We start from the raw sequence: 19,251 nt of genomic DNA on the forward strand, positions 1-19,251 counted from the left end.
CTGCTTGGTAACGTCCTGTTATCGTTGTGCGTGGGTGGGCAGCAGGTGTCAAGCGTTCTGTCAGGAAAAAAAGCCCTTAATCATTAACCTGCACTTAATGAAAACAAGATTGATGCAGTGAAAATCAACGCTCAGAGAACCGCCTCCTGGCTACATCAGGGCAAAATTAATTTCCTTTCTATGTGCCGTTCGCTCTCCGCTTAATCTTTTTCATTACTTCGATATCGGCTTGTTTATTGGCTCCTTTCTCTGATAATTTGCAAGCTGACTGTTGCCGTTCCCCATTTACGAAACTCTTTCCCTTTGGCTGATTTCCTTTTATTTTTATCCATTTTTCCTCTCGCTGTTTCCTGGCCACTGTGAAAACAATTTTGTTTGCACGTCTCTTCATTACCGAGTTCAGTTATCTGAAAGACTGGTTAAGTGCGTCTTTGACACATCTTAATCAGACGAGGAAATCACACAAGGAAATAAGCCAAACCACACATTGACCTCAAATGTTGAGCGATCTCACATACAGACTTGTCAGTGAAGCAGGGTTATTGTAGTTAACTATCACCAAAACCATAAAAAAATATTTTTTATTTCAGCTAGGCATTGAACATTTCTCATTTTCGATTGTTTGAAGTACTAAAATAACTCAAATGTATTGGGGGAAAAAGACTTTTGAAAATATAACAATGTAATTCAAAATATTAACAAAAACTATAATAGCATTTCATAATAATTGCATTTTCTTAGCTTTCTAGCACACAAACAGTCTCTTTGGTTGATAGCAGTATTGAGAAATGTTTCTTTTAAAAGTAACATGTTACTCATATAAATGTTACTAATTATTAATCATGGATGGAGTGACGTGTTACATTTTATCACATCTGTTGTCTGAGGCTCTTTTTTTCTTGCATGTAAGTGCTATACTGAACTCGTAGACCTAGCAACCGTCTAGAACAAGTTAGCAACCACATATGAATGCTTTAAAAACCATTCAGAACACCTTTGCAGCAGCATTGGGCTGCTGACTTTTGCATTAGCAAACACTACTCACATTTTGTTCAGACGTAGTACAGATCTACTGCAATCATTTGTTTTTCCCCCCTAAACTAGTGTAAACAGAAATGGTTACACTTGCCTGTGTCATTGTGAGCATTAATCTTCTCATCAGGGCTGAGGAAGGTGATGGTGCGCGCTCATCGGCAGGCCTGGTGTTGGCAGGATGAGTGGTACGGTCTGACCATGGAGGACATCCGGCAGCTGGAGCTGGAGACACAGCTGGCTCTGGCACAGAAGATGGCGCAGTACAGCAGCAACGAGGAGGGCAGCGAGAACAATGGCGCCGTCACCAGCCCCAAGAAAGAGCATGAAGCCAAGGAGGCCATCGACGCTGAGGGGACGACGAGGACCATGGGGGAAACGCTACAGGCACGAGGAGAGCTGACCAAGCAGTGGTCCACCTCTTCTAGGTCCTCGCGGTCCTCTAAGAGAGGGGGTAAGTTCACATCACCATACTTAGAAAATGCATGGTGATGAGTAGATACACACACACACACGCACACACACAGACACACACACACACACATACATATATATGGCTGTATGTAAGTATATATATAAATTTAGGATATTTCAGCAAAGAATCTTGAAAAGCTATGTTTTCAGTTTCTCACAAAAATATTAATCTGTGCAACTGCTTTAAATATTGATAATAATCAGAAATGTTTATTGAGCAGCAAATCAGTATATTAGAATGATTTCTGAAGGATCATGTGACACCGAAGACTGGAGTAATGATGCTGAAAATTCAGCTTTGCATCAGTAATTTATATTTTTCAAATGCCAAATTATTTTTAAATTGTAATATTTTATAATATTCTGAAATTCTTTTTTAAATAGTTTATTTTAGTATTTACAACTAATTTAATAGTATAACACTGATTTATATATATTATATAATAAATATACTTTTACATTATGTATTATATATAAATATATGAATTATGTATTTAAATTAATTGAAAAGTGTATATATTATTATGCATATCTGTGTTTTATATATGTATAGAAATGTTATTGTTATAATTAATTAATGATAAGTGGTGATTAATAAAGTTGTTTTCCTATATAATTATTTATTTTTATTAATATTGATACAGTTAATTTTAGTCCTTATTATTTTTATTATTATTTTGTTATTTTTTTCTTTTTTATTAATGCATTCGTTTGAGAAAGAATCATGATGCATATGTGAATATTTTTTCCATGCATTAAGCGTACTAATTTTAGGTTTTAATTTTAAGTTTCTAGGTGACTATGAAGAATCGAGTGGGAGTTATGAAAAATTATATATATATCGAGTGGAGATTAAAAAAAAAAATTATATATATATATATATATATATATATAAAATAATATTTCATAATTATATTTCATTAAATTATATGTTGCTTTTTATATTTTTTGAATTTTTTCTCAATATGATTTATTTGTTAAGTGTCTTTTGGGGGGTGGGGGTGGGATTTCATATTAATCTTTGGAGCACAGAACAAACATGATTTATTATTTGTCTTTAATGTGTGCGTGTGCAGGAAGTCCTTCACGCCACAGCATTTCTGAATGGCGCATGCAGAGCATCGCCAGAGATTCGGAGGACAGCACAGACGATGAGTTCTTTGATGCTCACGGTAATGCAGGCTTGACCCTTGGTTTTCGAAGGTGCTCATGGCAATCTGTTTTTTTTTTACTAAAGTCTGAATCCTTGTTCCTCAGAGGACTTGTCTGACAATGAGGACATCTTTGCCAAGGAAATCACCAAATGGAACTCCAACGATCTGATGGATAAAATCGATACAGCGGAGGCAGAGGAATCACAGGGTACGCAGGGATTGTCTTCACCCATCTGACACACTCTCAGATTGTAGGGGGGTATTTTGGGCCTCCGAGGCAGGTGATGCAAAGCATTTTTTCCAGTGCTTTGGTTTTGTAATGCATAAGCTGAGCCCGCTGGAAGGAGTTTTTTTTTTCCATTCATGCTCCAGATTTTCACATCTTTAATAGGATTAGCGGTAAAGGAGCCACATTGACTCTGAGAAGGTTAGGGTCTGTGTCAAACAGTGTAAGATTATGGAACACTAATTACACTGGATTCCATGCTGTTTGCGAGACGAATCTTGCTGCTCGCCGGACTCACAGGCCATGGAGGTTTTTACACTTATGAAACCCATGTTCAAATGAAAGTCTAACACCAGGTTTCTTTCAGTAATAATAACACAGTTCTAAATAATCATATTATTTAACCATTTATAAATATATTTGATATATAAAAATATAATTTTTATATTATTATTGTTAATAGAAATTTATTTGGTTTATTAATTTAATGCTTATATTTAATACTACAATGCTAATTTAATACTATCTATAGTACTAATTTATTATTAATATTAATACATTAAGTAATATAGATATATAAAAATTATTTTAAATTATTATTCATTTAATATTTATAAGTTGAGTTTGCACACACATGTAATATATTATTTACAGTAATAAAATGAAAAGTGTGTATGTATTCTTTAAATTATTTTACCACATTATTATTAGTAATTCTGTACTTTATTAATATTAATACAAAATTTAATTCAATTCATACAACATTTTTTCTTTTCATCAGCACCAGTTCAGATTAATTTAAAAAAATTAATAAATTAATTAAATATTTATTATATAATATAAATAAAAAAATACACAAACACACACAAATATAAACAAAAATAACCGTCAGCTTTCAGTTTTGATTAAAATTTTAGATATATATACACACACACACACACACACGCATATATATATATATATACATATATCAATTAATTAATAATTATAATTAATACAGTTGTCTTAATACATGATTATTTTTATTAATAATTACGTTTTTTTTATTATTAATATAAATACAATTATTTTTTGTCCTTTTTATTATGTTATTTTTTTTCCATCAATGCATATTAGTTTGAGAAAGAATCATAATGCATATGTGAAACCCCCCACTCCCACCCCCCCCAACATTAAGTGCATTAATGTTAGGTTTCAATTTGATGTTTCTAGGTGACTATCAAGAATCGGGTGGGGAGTTTTCTGGGACTGCCAGCGTGGATCGACTCAATGAGGTATGTCTGCAGTTGTGCATTTTGTGCACACTTTCCCATTAAAATGAATGGAAATATACTTTAACATAAACGTAACATAATGCATATTTATGCAGCAGTGTTGTACTGTTAATACAACTGCAGCAGTGAAAAATGCATTGATCTGTACTCGTGCCAATGGAGCAGAAATTCTGCAAAAATCATGCTGTGTTTATGCCAACATAAAAACAGGTACAAAAAGCATTAGAGCTTCTCTGAGGGTATGTTATTCAACAATGCTTTCATTTTGCATCAGCGCCACACTATCATTAACCCTCTGGAGTCTAAGGGTATTTTTGGGGCCTGGAGAAGTTTTGTCATGCCCTGACATTTGTGCTTTTTTCAGTTTCTTATAAATATCTAAATGGCTAAAAGTCTAATCTCACTGTAATCAGCACAAACTGGGCTATAATAACTATGTGAGCAGCATGTTAATGTACATGATTGTGTTTTTGGGAAAAAAAAAATGTTATGCGTGGTTAGTGAAAAACTAAAAATGTTAAATCACTTGAATAAGGCCAAAAAACACTAACAGAAAATTGGTTCCCAGGACCTTTTGAGAACTGGAGCTTGTAGCCTAGAATTATTCTTTCTAAATGATGTAAAAAAACATCTTGTTTACTCACTTACAGAAAACAATATATTGATTTAAATTTTCTAAGACACTTTTTGTTGGTAAAAGTCATATGCGAGTAGGCGTCAACTATCATGAATTCACACCTGAGAAAGACAAAGACCCTGCAAATGAGCTGCATAATGAGCCATTCATGTCAGCTGTGTCACTGAGAGGGATGAGTTACAAGAAAGAATGTGAGGACAAAATAAATGTATATAATTTTATGTTTGTAGTTTATTTATTTGTGCAAAAGAATATATTTAATTATCCCACAACATAATTTAATATTCACTTGTAAGTGCAGTTAAACAGTTTATTAGGAACAATCAAAGCTGACTTTCAAACTGAATTTTTTGCATCATTACTCCAGTCACACAATCCTTCAGAAATCCTTTTAACAAACTAGTATGAAGAATTTATGATTTTCTTATTAACAATAATAAATAAACTATTATAACCATAAATTATTAGTAATGTTAAAAAGAGCTGAGAATATTTTTTTCAGGTTTTTTAGGGGGGATAAAAAAATGAAAGAACAGCATGTTTATTACATTTGTGACAGTTACATTTATTGGTACATTTATATTATTTACATTGGACAAGCTTTTGAATGGTATAGTAGTGTATATTGTTATTGAAACTTCATAATATTTCACTTGATTATATATTTAGTCAGGAATTATAGTTTTGAAAAAAGTCTTTGGAAAAAAGTCTAACTAGTAAAATGTTTTACACGTTATGTGAAAAACTAGTACAAGTATATAAATTAAATAAGAGACTTACTCATGTTTATGATCTCTGCTGAATAAAGTGCTTCATTCTCTTTTTTTCTGTGAGAAATCCAAATCTGTCAAATCCTCAACCACAATCACATCTTTTTGGGGTGAATTATGTCTTATTCCTCTCAATCGCGAAGCAAACAGTAAAATAAAAAAACTTGAAAGAACAGTCCCTCGCTGCGTTGTCTTCTGTTGTGTGGGCGTATTCAGCCGCGCGCGCTTCAGTGAAACATTATAATTTGGAATAGCACGCTCAGCGCGTGGGCGTGGTCGCATTAGAAGATAATGAAGGGAGACGTGAAAAACGGACATCGCCGCGTTGTTCTTCATATGTGATTACTTTATCACAGAATATTTGTTTTTTGGCAGCACTTGTTTAGTTTAAAAGTAGACATGTCAGGCTTTCTATAGATATCGCTCTCATGTCTCTGTGTTGAGTATTTTAATGACGCATTTGTAACTGAAGATAAGCGCAGACAAAGGCTGCAGACAGCACTCCTGGTTTGTTATCTTTATTTTATAAGTGCACAAAAGTTTTGTGTGTTATTATGTCTGTATACAAAAAAAGTAGACCCCTTTACAGATTCGATTGATGTAATTGCTCTTATCTGTACGATCAAAACTGAAAGTGTAATTTAAGTTCTTTTCGGGGTTATCAGGAGAAAATACCCCAAAACGCGTATAAGCGTTAATCGACTCCAGAGGGTTAAACAATCCCTATGACCTTTGACAAAATGAAACTGCAGTCTGTCACTGCAAAGGTGGGCTCAGTATATAGTCATATTAAGGTGTGAAGGGTTTGATGGGGACGTGTGGTGGAAGAGCACTTTGGGATGATCTCAGTGCTCTTTAACTCTGGTCCGCAGAGACGCAGATCCATGCGGCGCTGCAGCGTCCGTAAGCGTCGACGTACAGCACGCAAACGCCCAGCTGTGAGTCACAGGGACACCCGTCTGTATACATCAGCACAAGTTATGTAGAATCAAAGGCGTTTTGCTGTATTGTTGCAGTTATTCATACAGATTGTGTTGTTTTTGCGTAGAGTTTCGTCATCTTTACCCTGAAATAGGGCTGGGCGATATGGCCAAAAAATCACATCTTAGTATTTTTTGGATGAACGGTGTATATTTTGGTGTTTTCTACATTTTTCTATCTGCATTAAAAATATTTATTTATTTATTTAATACTGCCCAATTTTGTCCAGTGAAACTATGTTTATATTAAAAACAATGAAAACAAATATAGTGAAAGTAACCATATAAGCTATGGGCTATTACGTGCAAAAAAAGGGCTAAAATCACATTACATTGTAACATTACAATCTAAAAACAAAAACAATGCTTTTTAAAGCAGAAGAACTAAAGAGCAGAACTACAAATGAAAAGTCACTTTACAGTCACTGCTATCATAAAATACACTTACTTGTAGGTTTAAAATTCTGCACACGGCACATTTATTGTCCAACTACAAATATTTTAGCAAAATGTATATTTTAGTCAGAATTATTGAGCTCCTATTACAATGCGGTCCGTCTGTTTGGTGCGCATGCGTATAGTGAAGTTTAACGGGCGATATGGCCAAAAAATCACATCTTAGTATTTAATATTTTTTAAATTGAGTTTGCACACACATTTAATATATTAATAATAATAATAAAATGAAAAGTTTGTGTATGTATTCTTTAAATTATTTTAATACAAAAATAAAAACAATAATTCTTAACCATATTAAAATTAATACATTTATTTGCATCAGTCCAGATTATTTTATTTTGTTATTTTTTATTTTGCATCCGTGCAGATTAGTTTGAGAGCATTAATTAAGTAGTAAATAAAGATATTAATAATATTAATTAATTAATATAAATAAATATATATTTAATGTATTATATATATATATATATATATATATATATATATATATATATATATATATAATAATTATGTATATAACAATTAGTTGATTAAAATGTTATATATATATATATATAATATATATATATATAAGTATATAATATATATATAATATATATATATAATATAAATGATAAATTATAAAATAATAAATTAAGAAATTAATAATTATAATTAATACAGTTATCTTAATACTTTTTTTGGGGGGGATGAACGGTGTATATTTTGGTATTTTCTACATTGTTTCTACATATTTAGGCTCATGCACTCCTGACAGCAAAATGGAATTTCTATATATTTCTATGACTTTCTAGCATTTACAGATATAGAACATACCTGTGAAAGTTATGCACTGAGGAAAAGAGCACATCCCGAACACATTAAACAGCGCATATGTCTGACGGGGCGAGCTGCTTTAAACTATACTGTTTTAAAGCCCTTAATATAAGCATGTCTCATGTTTTGAACAAACTGGATTATGCAGTTTCCCTGCAGCACCTCACTCTGCGTCCTCTGCTGTTATTCAGATGTGCTCGTATTACTACTGTATATCAATATAAATGATATTGCTTCATACCATATCGCTTATAAAAAAAAATATATCGATATACCGCCCAGCCCTACCCTCAAACAGCATTTTATGGTATCAGAAGTGTTGTTTTGTAAAGTAGACACACTCTTCAGATGTAGACATGTAGTTCTTCTGTAGCGTAGAGGTTTTATCGAAACAATCTTTATTAAGACAACGGTGATGCCCGCTTTTTCGGCAGTCTGGGTTCTGGAAGTGTTTTTCCCATTCATCTCAAAAACACATCACAACATTTATATGTTTCTGGCGCTCTGAAGGTTTATGGTACAGTTTGTGAAATTAATGCAGTCAAGATTAATTATTCAATTAGTTTCACGTGTGCATAAAACCAAACATTTTGGCCTTTATAGAGGAGAAGATAAAGTTTAAATAATATGATTTTTTTAAATAATTATGTTATTTATTACATATAAATATTTAAAATCAAACTTAAAATAAGAATAATATTAACAATAACAATAAATGTATTCATATTTAATATTTGGCAGTGCTTTACTACAAGCTTCCATTTGTTAACATGGGTAAACTACAATAGTTACCATAAACTTAAAAAAAACTACAGTACTTATTAGTCTTAGTTAATGTTAATTTCAACATTTAGTAATACATTACTAAAATAAATAAAAGTTGTGTCTGGTAGCATAATTTAATGTACCTGAGCTAACATGAACTAACAATGAACATTTATGTTTGTTTTTTTAAATTGAACAAAGATTAAAAAATACCGTAACAAATGTATTGGTCATTGCTAATTAATTTCAGTTAATGCATTAACTAATGTTAAAGGCGTCATGAACTGAGAAATCAAAATTTCCTTGTACTGTGAAAACATCCTGTAAGTTTCAGAACTCAAAACTTTTTCATTAGTCCAAAAACACCTTAAAATGAAGCTGATCTGCCAAAATGACAGCTTGTGGAATGTGACTCTTTATGGCGTAATAGAGCGGGTAAACCCCGCCTCCGCAGAAGAAGATAAATGCCTGCTTCTTCATCACTTCCTGTTTAGCCCCGCCCACTGATTCTACGTCACTGCCTTTGTAGCCCTGCCCACGGATTCTACATCACTGCCTTTTTAGCCCCGCCCACTGATTCTACATCACTACCTGTTTAGCCCCTCCCACTGATTCTACATCACTCTGTTTAGCCCCACCGACTGATTCTACATCACTACCTGTTTAGCCCCGCCCACTGATACTACATCACTCTGTGTAGCCCATACATCACTGCCTTTTTAGCCCCGCCCACTGATTCTACATCACTGCCACTTTAGCCCCGCCCACTGATTCTACATCACTCTGTGTAGCCCCTACATCACTGCCTTTTTAGCCCCGCCCACTGATTCTACATCACTGCCTGTTTAGCCCCTACATCACTGTCTGTTAAGCCCCGCCCACTGATTCTTCATCACTGCCAGTTTAGCCCCGCCCGCTGATTCTACATTGTAGCCCCTGCTGTACATGTAAATGACAATAAAAAAACACTATACACAATAATTCCTAAAATTCAGATTCTACATCAGTATGTTTAGCCCCGCCTGCTGTACATGTAACTGACATGAGCAAACCATTATGCATAATAATTTCTAATATTGAGCATAATAAATAATGAGCAATCAGTTGTATGACAATGAAGTCAGCCAAAATGTCATAATCAACATAATAAGAGCTTTTTATTAGAAATCACCACTGCTATATTTATGCTACTTTATTTTTAACACCACAGCAGCCCCACATTTACTAATGAAATATAGGTAGCTGATTTTAGCTATGGTCATCTAAGTCGACACACTTGTGACGTGGTTTCTAGTGATATGTCTGTGTTTCTCATGGCAGGTCTGTCTTGAAAGATTTATGTGTTTTAGCCATAGACTGTAAAAAAATATGGACGTAGTGTCCGTGACGTCACTGAAGCCACGCCCACAGCGCAATCTAAATCTCAAACAATTCACAACGCCCCTAATCAATCAAAACAGCGCGTCACCGCACGACTTTCCCGGATAATCGTAAATGGGGCAAAAAGGCGGGAGCTGCTTGCTGAAGCCACGCCCACCTAGCGCGACGGCATTGTCAGCAGCGGCAATCCACCTGTCACTCAAGTGGCCACGCCCTTAATTATGCAGAACTTTAAGGCTTAATATAATTTAAACGGATGAGTTATAAAAAAATTCACCCCTCTCACAGTTGTCATGAAGGGCAAAATTAGCAATATAGACCAAAATCATTTTTTGCACCAGGCTGTAAACATGTTTTTTTCTGCTGTAAAGTTGGGCATTTTAACATAGGGAGTCTATGGGACCGACTCCCTTTTGCAGCCAGCCTCAAGCAGCCAGTCGATGAATTACAGTTTTAGTCACTTCCTTATTGGCTTCACGAGAGAGAGCGCGAGGTTGCCGCTCGGTTTTAGCTGAAAATTGAAATATCTATGGAGATTTTGAATGGGATTTTTACTTCCGGAAGCCTGCTGTTGCGGTCTGTACCGTGTTGTTTGTTAGTAAGTCGTCCTCTTTCACAATAGCATGTTTTCACGAGTCTGTGTGGATGTTTTAAACGAACCGCATACAGCTGCAGAAACAGCTGTCCAAATGTGTCCCTCAGGTCTGCTCCTCACAGCAGGGCTTACAGCCGTCCAAGATCCACGTCCTCATCCTGGTCCTGCACGGTGGCAACATCCTGGATACGGGCAGCGGAGACCAGAACAGCAAGCAGGGGGACGTCAACACCATCGGCAGCGCGTTCGATGCTGTGATGCGGGTTCATTACCCCGCTGCATTGGGCCGCATCGCCATCTGCCTGGTTCCGTGTCCGGCTGTGTGTGTGGAGGCCTTCTCTCTGGTGTCGAAGTGAGCATGAACACACACTCAGTCCACCTCCAGGAGAATAAACAAGACCTCTGGTAGTCATTCAGTAGTGTTGGTAACTTAAACTGGCAACACGTTTTTATTTATTATTTTATTTTATAATTGTATTATTGTTATATAGTAATAATAAATAATTTTGTTTATTTGGTATAGAAAAAAATAGATTCAAATTATTTCTTAATAATGTTTTACAGAACGTCCCTGTAATAAATACATTAATGAATTAATTTTCAAAACATACATACATAAATACTTTTATTTATTTGATATAGAAAAATGGATTAAAATTATAGCATAATAATGTTTCCAGAATTTCATTTTAATATTTTTATTTATTTAATAATTGTTTATTATTCTGAAGTCATAATGATAAATAATTTTATTTATTTGGTATAAAAAATAGATTAAAATGATCGCTTAATAATGTTTCAAGAAAGCCCTTTATTTTATTTATTTATTTACTTACTAATTAGTTAATTAATTAATACTTTTTAATGAAGAAATTAATTAATTAATGTTTTTATTTATTTTGTATAGGAGAAAAATAGATTAAAATTAATGTTAATGTTAATGTTTTCAGAAAATCAACTAGTTAATTAATTAATGTATTTTTAATGATGATGATGATGATGACAATAATAAATACTTACTTATAACTTCATAATAATAAATAATAAAAAAAAAGAAAAATGTACTTTAAAATTTAAATTATAATTAAATTTTTTTAATATTTAAAATACAAATTAAAATTGTATTATTATTATTTATTAAACAGATCAAAAATTTATTTATTTTTTTTTGCATCAGATCTGAAAGTTATAAAATTAAATACATATATATAAATCACTTAAATAGTATGCTACATTGTCAATGACACGGTATAACATGTTTAATTCAATAAGTAACATCCAGTTGTCATTTTACCAGTTAGCAAAAAAACTCCCAAACATCCAGTTTTGTGTAAAATGTCTTATTTTTTCGCAGTACAGTCGGATAAGGAGTGAAAAAAGATGTTAAATTGCTTTTGATATTGATTAATCCATTACACCTTTGAAAACACATTGCATTGTGGGATAGAGTATTCAGTGCTGTGCGTTCTGAAGGTAAACTGCACGTTTTGGTAAATGCAGTAGATCATATGAGTGTTGCATGAATGCTGCAGAAAGACTAGTATGGTAGTATGCCGTCCTGTGTGCTAATCCAGTGTATAAGACTGTTTGTGGCTCGTAATGACCCAGCATGCTCTCTGTTCTTGCGTCCTTGACACAGTTTGAGTCCCTACAGCTATGACGAAGGCTGCCTCTCCAACAGTCAGGATCACATCCCTCTGGCCGCCCTGCCCCTATTGGCCACCTCTGCACCACAGTACCAGGACGCCGTGGCAACGGTCATAGTGCGAGCCAATCAGGTCTACGGTGACTTCATTAGATCCCTGGAGGGAGCCACTTTCACCGGACAGGTCAATACTTTGTTTTTTTTTTAGCAATGTGTTAAATCATGTTGGAAACATGCAAGCAATTTGATAATTCATGCTAGCAACAGTGACATTATGCGTCACATCATGGAAGTGTTGTGAATGTTGTTTTTAAATTGTCATTTCCCTCATTCATTGCCCAGCACACGACTCTCTGTGTGTGATGTAATGCGTGTCTGTGCAGGTGTGTCTGATTGGTGACTGTGTGGGAGGCATTCTGGGATTTGATGCTCTCTGCAGCAGCAACATCACCGTGTCAGAGAGTCAAAACAGCAGCCGACGCGGCAGCATTGTTAGTGTCCAGGTGAACACACACACACAAACAACAAGACAGTGATTAATTACCCTTAATAAATCACAACATAACAGATAAGACAAATTGCATCCTTTGTATTTGAAAGTGTCACACTTACTGTAATACATCAAACTCTTTCAATACAAAAATGCAAGAAAAGTGCTGACCGCTGTAATACTAATCACTCATTTGCTTCCTCTGCAGGACAATGACCTTCTGTCACCGGGGATCATTATAAACAGCACTCACTGCTCGGGTTCAGGCTCGGGCTCGGGTTTGACTCTGGAGGGCAGTCGGCACCTCAGCCGCAGTAATATAGACATTCCTCGCTCCAGCGGTCCGGACGACCCCAAAAAACAGCTGCCCCGCAAACGCAGCGACTCCTCCACCTACGAGCTCGACACCATCAAACAGCACCAGGCCTTCCTGACCAGGTGAGCCACAGCTGACAGTTTATCATGGAATTGGTCGATATTACCATTTCGTTAACATAATATTGGGGATTGTTTTTATATTCCAAACAATATATCCCAAAAGTAAAAAATACAAGATGCTTTAAAAATGTAGATATGTTATTATATATTATTTATATTTTGTAAAAGTGTTTTCACGATCATGGAATACCTGAAAAAAGTTGTAAATTTACAAATAAAAGTAAAAATTTTAAATGAATGTAAAATTCATGAAAAAAATATAGTAAATATTTCATTATTACAATAAATTACATTACACTGACTGAATGAATCAAAGTCAAAGTGGTCAAAAATGAATCCGTTAAAGTGGTTCAAAAATCTAAATGGTTCTTTAGCAAATTTATCTGAATGAAAATTAAAATATTAAGTATGAACTATGCAATAGTTTCAGATTATACATTTCCTGATATTTCTATATCGGTGTGGTTGTAATAATATAGTTAAAACCATTCTAAAAATATATAATAATAATAAATAATTATGTAAATTGTGTGTATGTAGTCTGCACTCCAGCGTTTTGAGGAATGATCCGGGTTCTCGCCGGTCCAGCAGCAGTACCATGCTAGAGGGAGGAGGTGCTCTGGGAAAGTTTGACTTCGAAGTATCTGACTTCTTCCTCTTCGGCTCTCCGCTAGGCCTGGTCCTCGCTCTGAGGAAAACCGTTGTCCCTTCTTTGGACGGTATGTTGACCTTGAATACTCTTATTTTAGTTTCTAGTGGATGAACTGTGCGGACTGGATGCCAAAGCCATCATTTGAAGTGTGACTTCCTCTGATGGATTACCCGGACTGTGTAATCTCTTTTGTTCTGATGTCCTGTGTTTCAAATCTTTTAAAGGCTTCAAATGTATTAATCCGATTAGCAACTTAAATCAGTTCCCGGCAGGTTATGAGCGATTGTTTTAGAGGGCTAGGAAGCGGGAGTTTCCCATTCTAACATCTGTTATGTTGAGCTCATCAGACAAAACAAACACAAGGATCAATGTCGAATGAAATAATGAAGCCATAACATAAACTGCAACATTTATTTTTTTAACTAGTTTATGGTGAAAAAAATGAAAGTACACTGCTGTTCAGAAGATTTCCCTTTTAAGAAATTAGTACTTTTATCCAGCAAGGATGCAATGACAGTAAAGACATTAATAATGCTTTATAAATGAATAAATGCTGTTCTTTTGAATTTCTATTCCTCAAGGAATCCTGAAAAAGTAAATGTATTTACTAAAAAAAAAATTAGCCAGCACAACTTTTTTCAACATTGATAATAATCCGAAATTTTTCTTGAGCAGCAAATCAGCATATTAGAATGATTTCTGAAGATCATATGACACTGAAGACTGGAGTAATGATGCTTAAAATTTAGATCTGCCTCAGCAATAAATGACATTTTACAATATATTAGCATAAAAAACAGTTATATTAAATTGTAATAATGTTTCACAATATTACTGTTTTGCTGTATTTTTCATTAAAATAAATGCAGCCTTGGTGAGCAGAAGAGGCTTCTTATCAACGTGGAGAAAAAAAAATCTTACCAACCCCTAGCTTTTAAACTTTTGAGTGAACTAGCTGAGAAAAAAAAACAAAACACATACCAGAATTTTAGATCAATTTAACGCATTTCGTTTTTTTCTTTTTTATTCTTCCCTCCTACAGTGGCTCATCTTCGTCCAGCGTGCCAGCAGGTTTACAACCTGTTCCACCCGGCGGATCCCTCCGCCTCACGTTTGGAGCCTCTGCTGGAGAAGCGCTTCCACCTGATGCCACCGTTTAGTGTGCCGCGCTACCAGCGCTTCCCGCTGGGTGATGGCCAGTCAGCGCTGCTGGGTAAGAGTGGAGAGATTTCTCAATGACCAGGATTCCACCTGCTGCTAATATCTATCTCCAGTGATCTGATCACCAGTGGTTTTGCAAGAGACGTTGTTGTTATTTACTTGGTATTAACATGCATATCAAGAGAGTCTCCTCTAACCACTAGTGATTGGATTTTGGTTGGACGGTCCCTGGTTTTATGACTGCATTGAGATACAATTATATTTTTCATTAATATTTTTGTGTTTCATATTTTTTATTAATATATATATATATTTTATATCTTAATTTTAGTTAAGGTTTTATTAATAGTGATGTATTTTTATTGTATCATTTTTATTTAGTTTTATATATTTTTTTAAACGTGTATATATATAAAAATTAAAACTGTAAAAAAAAAAAAATATATATATATATATATATATATATATATATATATATATATATATATATATATATATATATATATATATATATATATATAGATATATAAACATCTTTTTTCTCTCTTTTTTTTTTTACAGTTTTAGTTTTAGTACATCAAGGGAAACTAAATAATAAGAAATGTTGGCTTGGCAATTCGCTGAAATAAAATTATTTTATTTCAGTGACGTTTATTTTTATTTCATGTAACAAAAATTGTTTATGATTTTAGTTTTAGTATGATTTCTATAATATCCCTGCTGCATACATCATTCACTATGTATTGTCTGACTGCATGTGATTAAAAATGCAAAATATGGCAAAAAAAAAAAAAAGCCCAGACAGCGGCACATAAATGTCTAGTTCACATATTTGTTTTAGTCCAACTGGTGATGGCAGGTGAGTAGTTTTTTGTCCAGGATGCATTTTGACAAATAACAGTAGCGTTTATACTACAAATGCAATGAGGTCACATACATTTCTGATGGATCACAGAACATTTGGACCTGGTTTGCGCTTGATTTGTGGCTGTTAAAGGCTCATGAAACCCTAAAAACCCTTTCTTTTGAGATGTTAACATATATGTACAGGTTGCACATCAGTAAAAACAACAATATTGCAAACAACAATTTTTATAACAAATTTTTATAACAAATTCTTCAAATGAAATGTGCAAATACGGACACAGATACAGCTGTACATCTGATCATGAACATGATTTTTGTGATGATATAGAAGAGTATTTCAAATTCAAAGAAAAGTAAAAGAAAAAAGGAACTATGCCTTTATTCTTTCTATTTCAAACTGATGTGTGTCAAAATATTAAATGTTCCTCTTAATTTTTCATAAAGACCTATACCTCTGGTGATGTTTATTTCAAAAAATAATTTATCAGAACATAGTTGATTTGTTCATGATCGTTGTTAGTAGTCTCTAATGATAAGATTTCTTGAGAGTTCGTTATCATTATTATTATATTTTTTAAATATATCAAGGTGGCTCCTACCTCTGTTGTTGTCTACCTATACTCAAACTCTAATAAAAATTCAACATTAAAACGTCTGTATAATGAGTGTGTTGTAGGTCTGTGTTTTATTATTTGTTTTCTCCCCTCTTTCCACTCTCTTCGTTCCCACTTTTTCTCCGCTTCACACACCCATTTCTGGAGTCTTTTTCAAATCTAAGGTGTGAAAGACCGGTGCTAAACCAGGGGGGTTTCATGACACTTTACTACCAGTGTAAATGGGGCCCATGTGTGATCATCTGTGTATTCCAGCAGATATTGTAGTGGTTTAGTGTAAAGCAGCACTTTGTAAAAGAGCATCGTCCATCACTGCAGTTCTGTCGTGAGTTTGCTTCACGACTGCTGGTCTCGTGTCTCGTGTCTCGGTTCGTGTCATTTCTGTCTGTCATTTGTCTTTATTTTCTGTTTCTTTGTCTCTCTCCCCTTCCCGTCGCTCTCATGTCTCCACGTCCCTCATGCCGCTGGGTTTGACATGTGGCAGTGGAAACCATCCAGAGTAACCCTCACCTCCTGTTGGAGAGTGTGAGCTGTGCCGCCCAGCGCTGTCAGGATGGCATCAGCGAGACTTCCTTTCCCGTCCCTGTGCTCAACTGGCAAGCCACGCCGGCCCCCGCCGAGTGTGTGTAGCCGTTCCTGGTTTCTTGCATCTCTTTTTATCATAAACACCCGTTATGTGTGTCACCCCTGTGTGGCGTGTGCCTTCATTTCACATAAGCTGTGTTTGTGTGTCTGCTCTAGCATTAATTCTCTGATTTGGGCTTGTCGGTTTTTGACTGACTTCCTTCCACTGGATGCTGCAATGTGGAACTGAAAGTATTGAAGTTAGAGGTGAAGTGTGATCAGTGTGTGTATTTTGTCAATATGAAAAAAACTTCATTTGAATTTAGTGTGGACACATTTATAAGCCATTCATAGTTTGACTTTAAAAGAGTGATACATTTCACCACAAACTCAAAGAAAAATCATAATACATTTGCCCCCAATAATTTTTTTTCATTCCTTATTATTCTCTATGATTATGATAACAATTACAATTCTCTTATTAGATTCATTATTTTATAGTAAATAAACACTGTAACTTTATATATATATATATGTGTGTGTGTGTGTGTGTGTGTGTGTATTGTATTTTTATTATTTTATATCATTCACCAATTATTTAAAATTATATTGAAAATATATAATATTCATTACATATTTAATGTATTTTTTATATTTATTTACTTATTGTTTACCTTTGAGTAATGTGAATTAGAAATGAATATGCTTAATATTAATTATTTAATTATATATATATATATATATATATATATATATATATATATATATATAATACACAACACACACACATACACATATATATTTATACACTATATATATATATATACTATATATATATATATATATATATATATATATATATTAGAAATCTATTTTTTATATAAAAATAATTTATTTTATATCATTCATCAATTATTTTTGTTTATATTATATCATAATATATTATGTTATATTTATAATCTATTTTTTGAGGGGAGGGGGGTGCTTTTAGAAAAGGAATGTTTAATTTTATAAAAAATAATGGACATTAAATTTTGAAATATTTATTTCTTTTGATTTTGGTGTAATATACAACAGTCAAACTATGGGCAGTGTTTGGCGAACCTGTTTGGAAACCAGTGTTTTTGCAATTCCATATCTTGCCGCGAATGCTATAGAAATGACACACTTCACCTTTAAAATGTCAATACAGCAAGAATAATGAGACTAATCTAAATTCAAGCATCTTGACTCATGACAAATCCTGATTCTGATGATGGGATGCATGTGTATTTGGTAGATAATGCCCCCTGAGGTCTTCAAATAACATGGACTCGGGGGGCAGTATTTACTACTTTTTTCTCTTTTCTGGTTTTGTGTTTTGCTCTTCTTTTCACTCCCTTTCATCATGTTGAATCAAACAGCTTTTTTACAAATGAATAATGATTTATCATTTTAGCTCCGTTCCAAAATCTAGTGAGATCTCGATGCTGCCCAGTGAGCGCACCTGTCATGCCTTCTAGATGGACTGCTGACTAGATAGGCAGCTCACTAGGTTTTAGAACAGAGATGTAGCCAGTACTGAAAAAGATTTCTAGGCCCTAATTTCCCTGTCAGTCCTTGGTCTCTGCGAGTAATTGCTGGTTTTGCTCTTCACAGCGGACGTGATGCAGTCTCACAGCATTATGTTTGCGGATCACTCCAATCCTTCGTCTCCGGCATCCATTCCAGCCTTCCGCGGGGCGCGCAGGGCCAGTGAGACCAGCATCGCCAGCCAGGTGTCGGGGTTAGCGGACAGTTACACCGCCTCCAACATCGCCAACAGTAAGTTAACACACACACACACACTCGGTTAGAAGAATACAGTGATCTACATATCAGCTATATCATATTGCAGCAGTGAAGTTATTAAGTAATTGGTGTTTTTACCCAAAAACACATTTCATTTGCCTTAAATATGGAATAAATTAATACATGAATATACACACTACAGTTTAAGAGTTTGGAATCTTTTATAATTTTTTTATGTTTTTGAAAAAACTCTTTAATGCTCTCCAAGGCTACATTTATTTGATCAAAAATTGTGAAATATTATTACAGTTCAAAGTAACTTTTCTATTTGAATATATTTTAATGTCATTTATTCTTATAATGGCAAAGACGAATTTTCAGCAGCCACTGGGCATGAATTTTAATTAATAATGTCAATTTTTCAGTAGTACATAAATTGTTTTTTTATTTATTTTTTTGTTTAAAATTAGTGTTACCATATTATTATT

General features: G+C 34.1%; 1 protein-coding gene across 8 annotated transcripts in view; it reads left to right on the top strand.

Moving 5' to 3' along the window:
- The window catches only part of LOC109097488 (membrane-associated phosphatidylinositol transfer protein 2), a 61,019-nt gene that overhangs the window by 34,177 nt on the left and 7,591 nt on the right, over positions 1–19,251 (top strand). For 4 of the 8 annotated variants that reach the window (XM_042765573.1, XM_042765579.1, XM_042765575.1 and 1 more), the window contains exons 6-17: positions 1,163–1,486; positions 2,583–2,678; positions 2,764–2,868; positions 4,099–4,160; positions 10,670–10,914; positions 12,202–12,391; positions 12,591–12,710; positions 12,906–13,135; positions 13,676–13,854; positions 14,830–15,000; positions 16,914–17,051; positions 18,632–18,796. In XM_042765573.1, the coding sequence (XP_042621507.1) occupies positions 1,163–1,486; positions 2,583–2,678; positions 2,764–2,868; positions 4,099–4,160; positions 10,670–10,914; positions 12,202–12,391; positions 12,591–12,710; positions 12,906–13,135; positions 13,676–13,854; positions 14,830–15,000; positions 16,914–17,051; positions 18,632–18,796 (2,025 nt within the window). The remainder of the gene's footprint in view (positions 1–1,162; positions 1,487–2,582; positions 2,679–2,763; positions 2,869–4,098; positions 4,161–10,669; positions 10,915–12,201; positions 12,392–12,590; positions 12,711–12,905; positions 13,136–13,675; positions 13,855–14,829; positions 15,001–16,913; positions 17,052–18,631; positions 18,797–19,251) is intronic. The other 4 variants (XM_042765577.1, XM_042765580.1, XM_042765576.1 and 1 more) reach the window with 3 other exon arrangements.

This window comes from Cyprinus carpio, chromosome A10 (genome assembly GCF_018340385.1).
Source record: "Cyprinus carpio isolate SPL01 chromosome A10, ASM1834038v1, whole genome shotgun sequence".
NCBI lineage: Eukaryota > Metazoa > Chordata > Actinopteri > Cypriniformes > Cyprinidae > Cyprinus > Cyprinus carpio.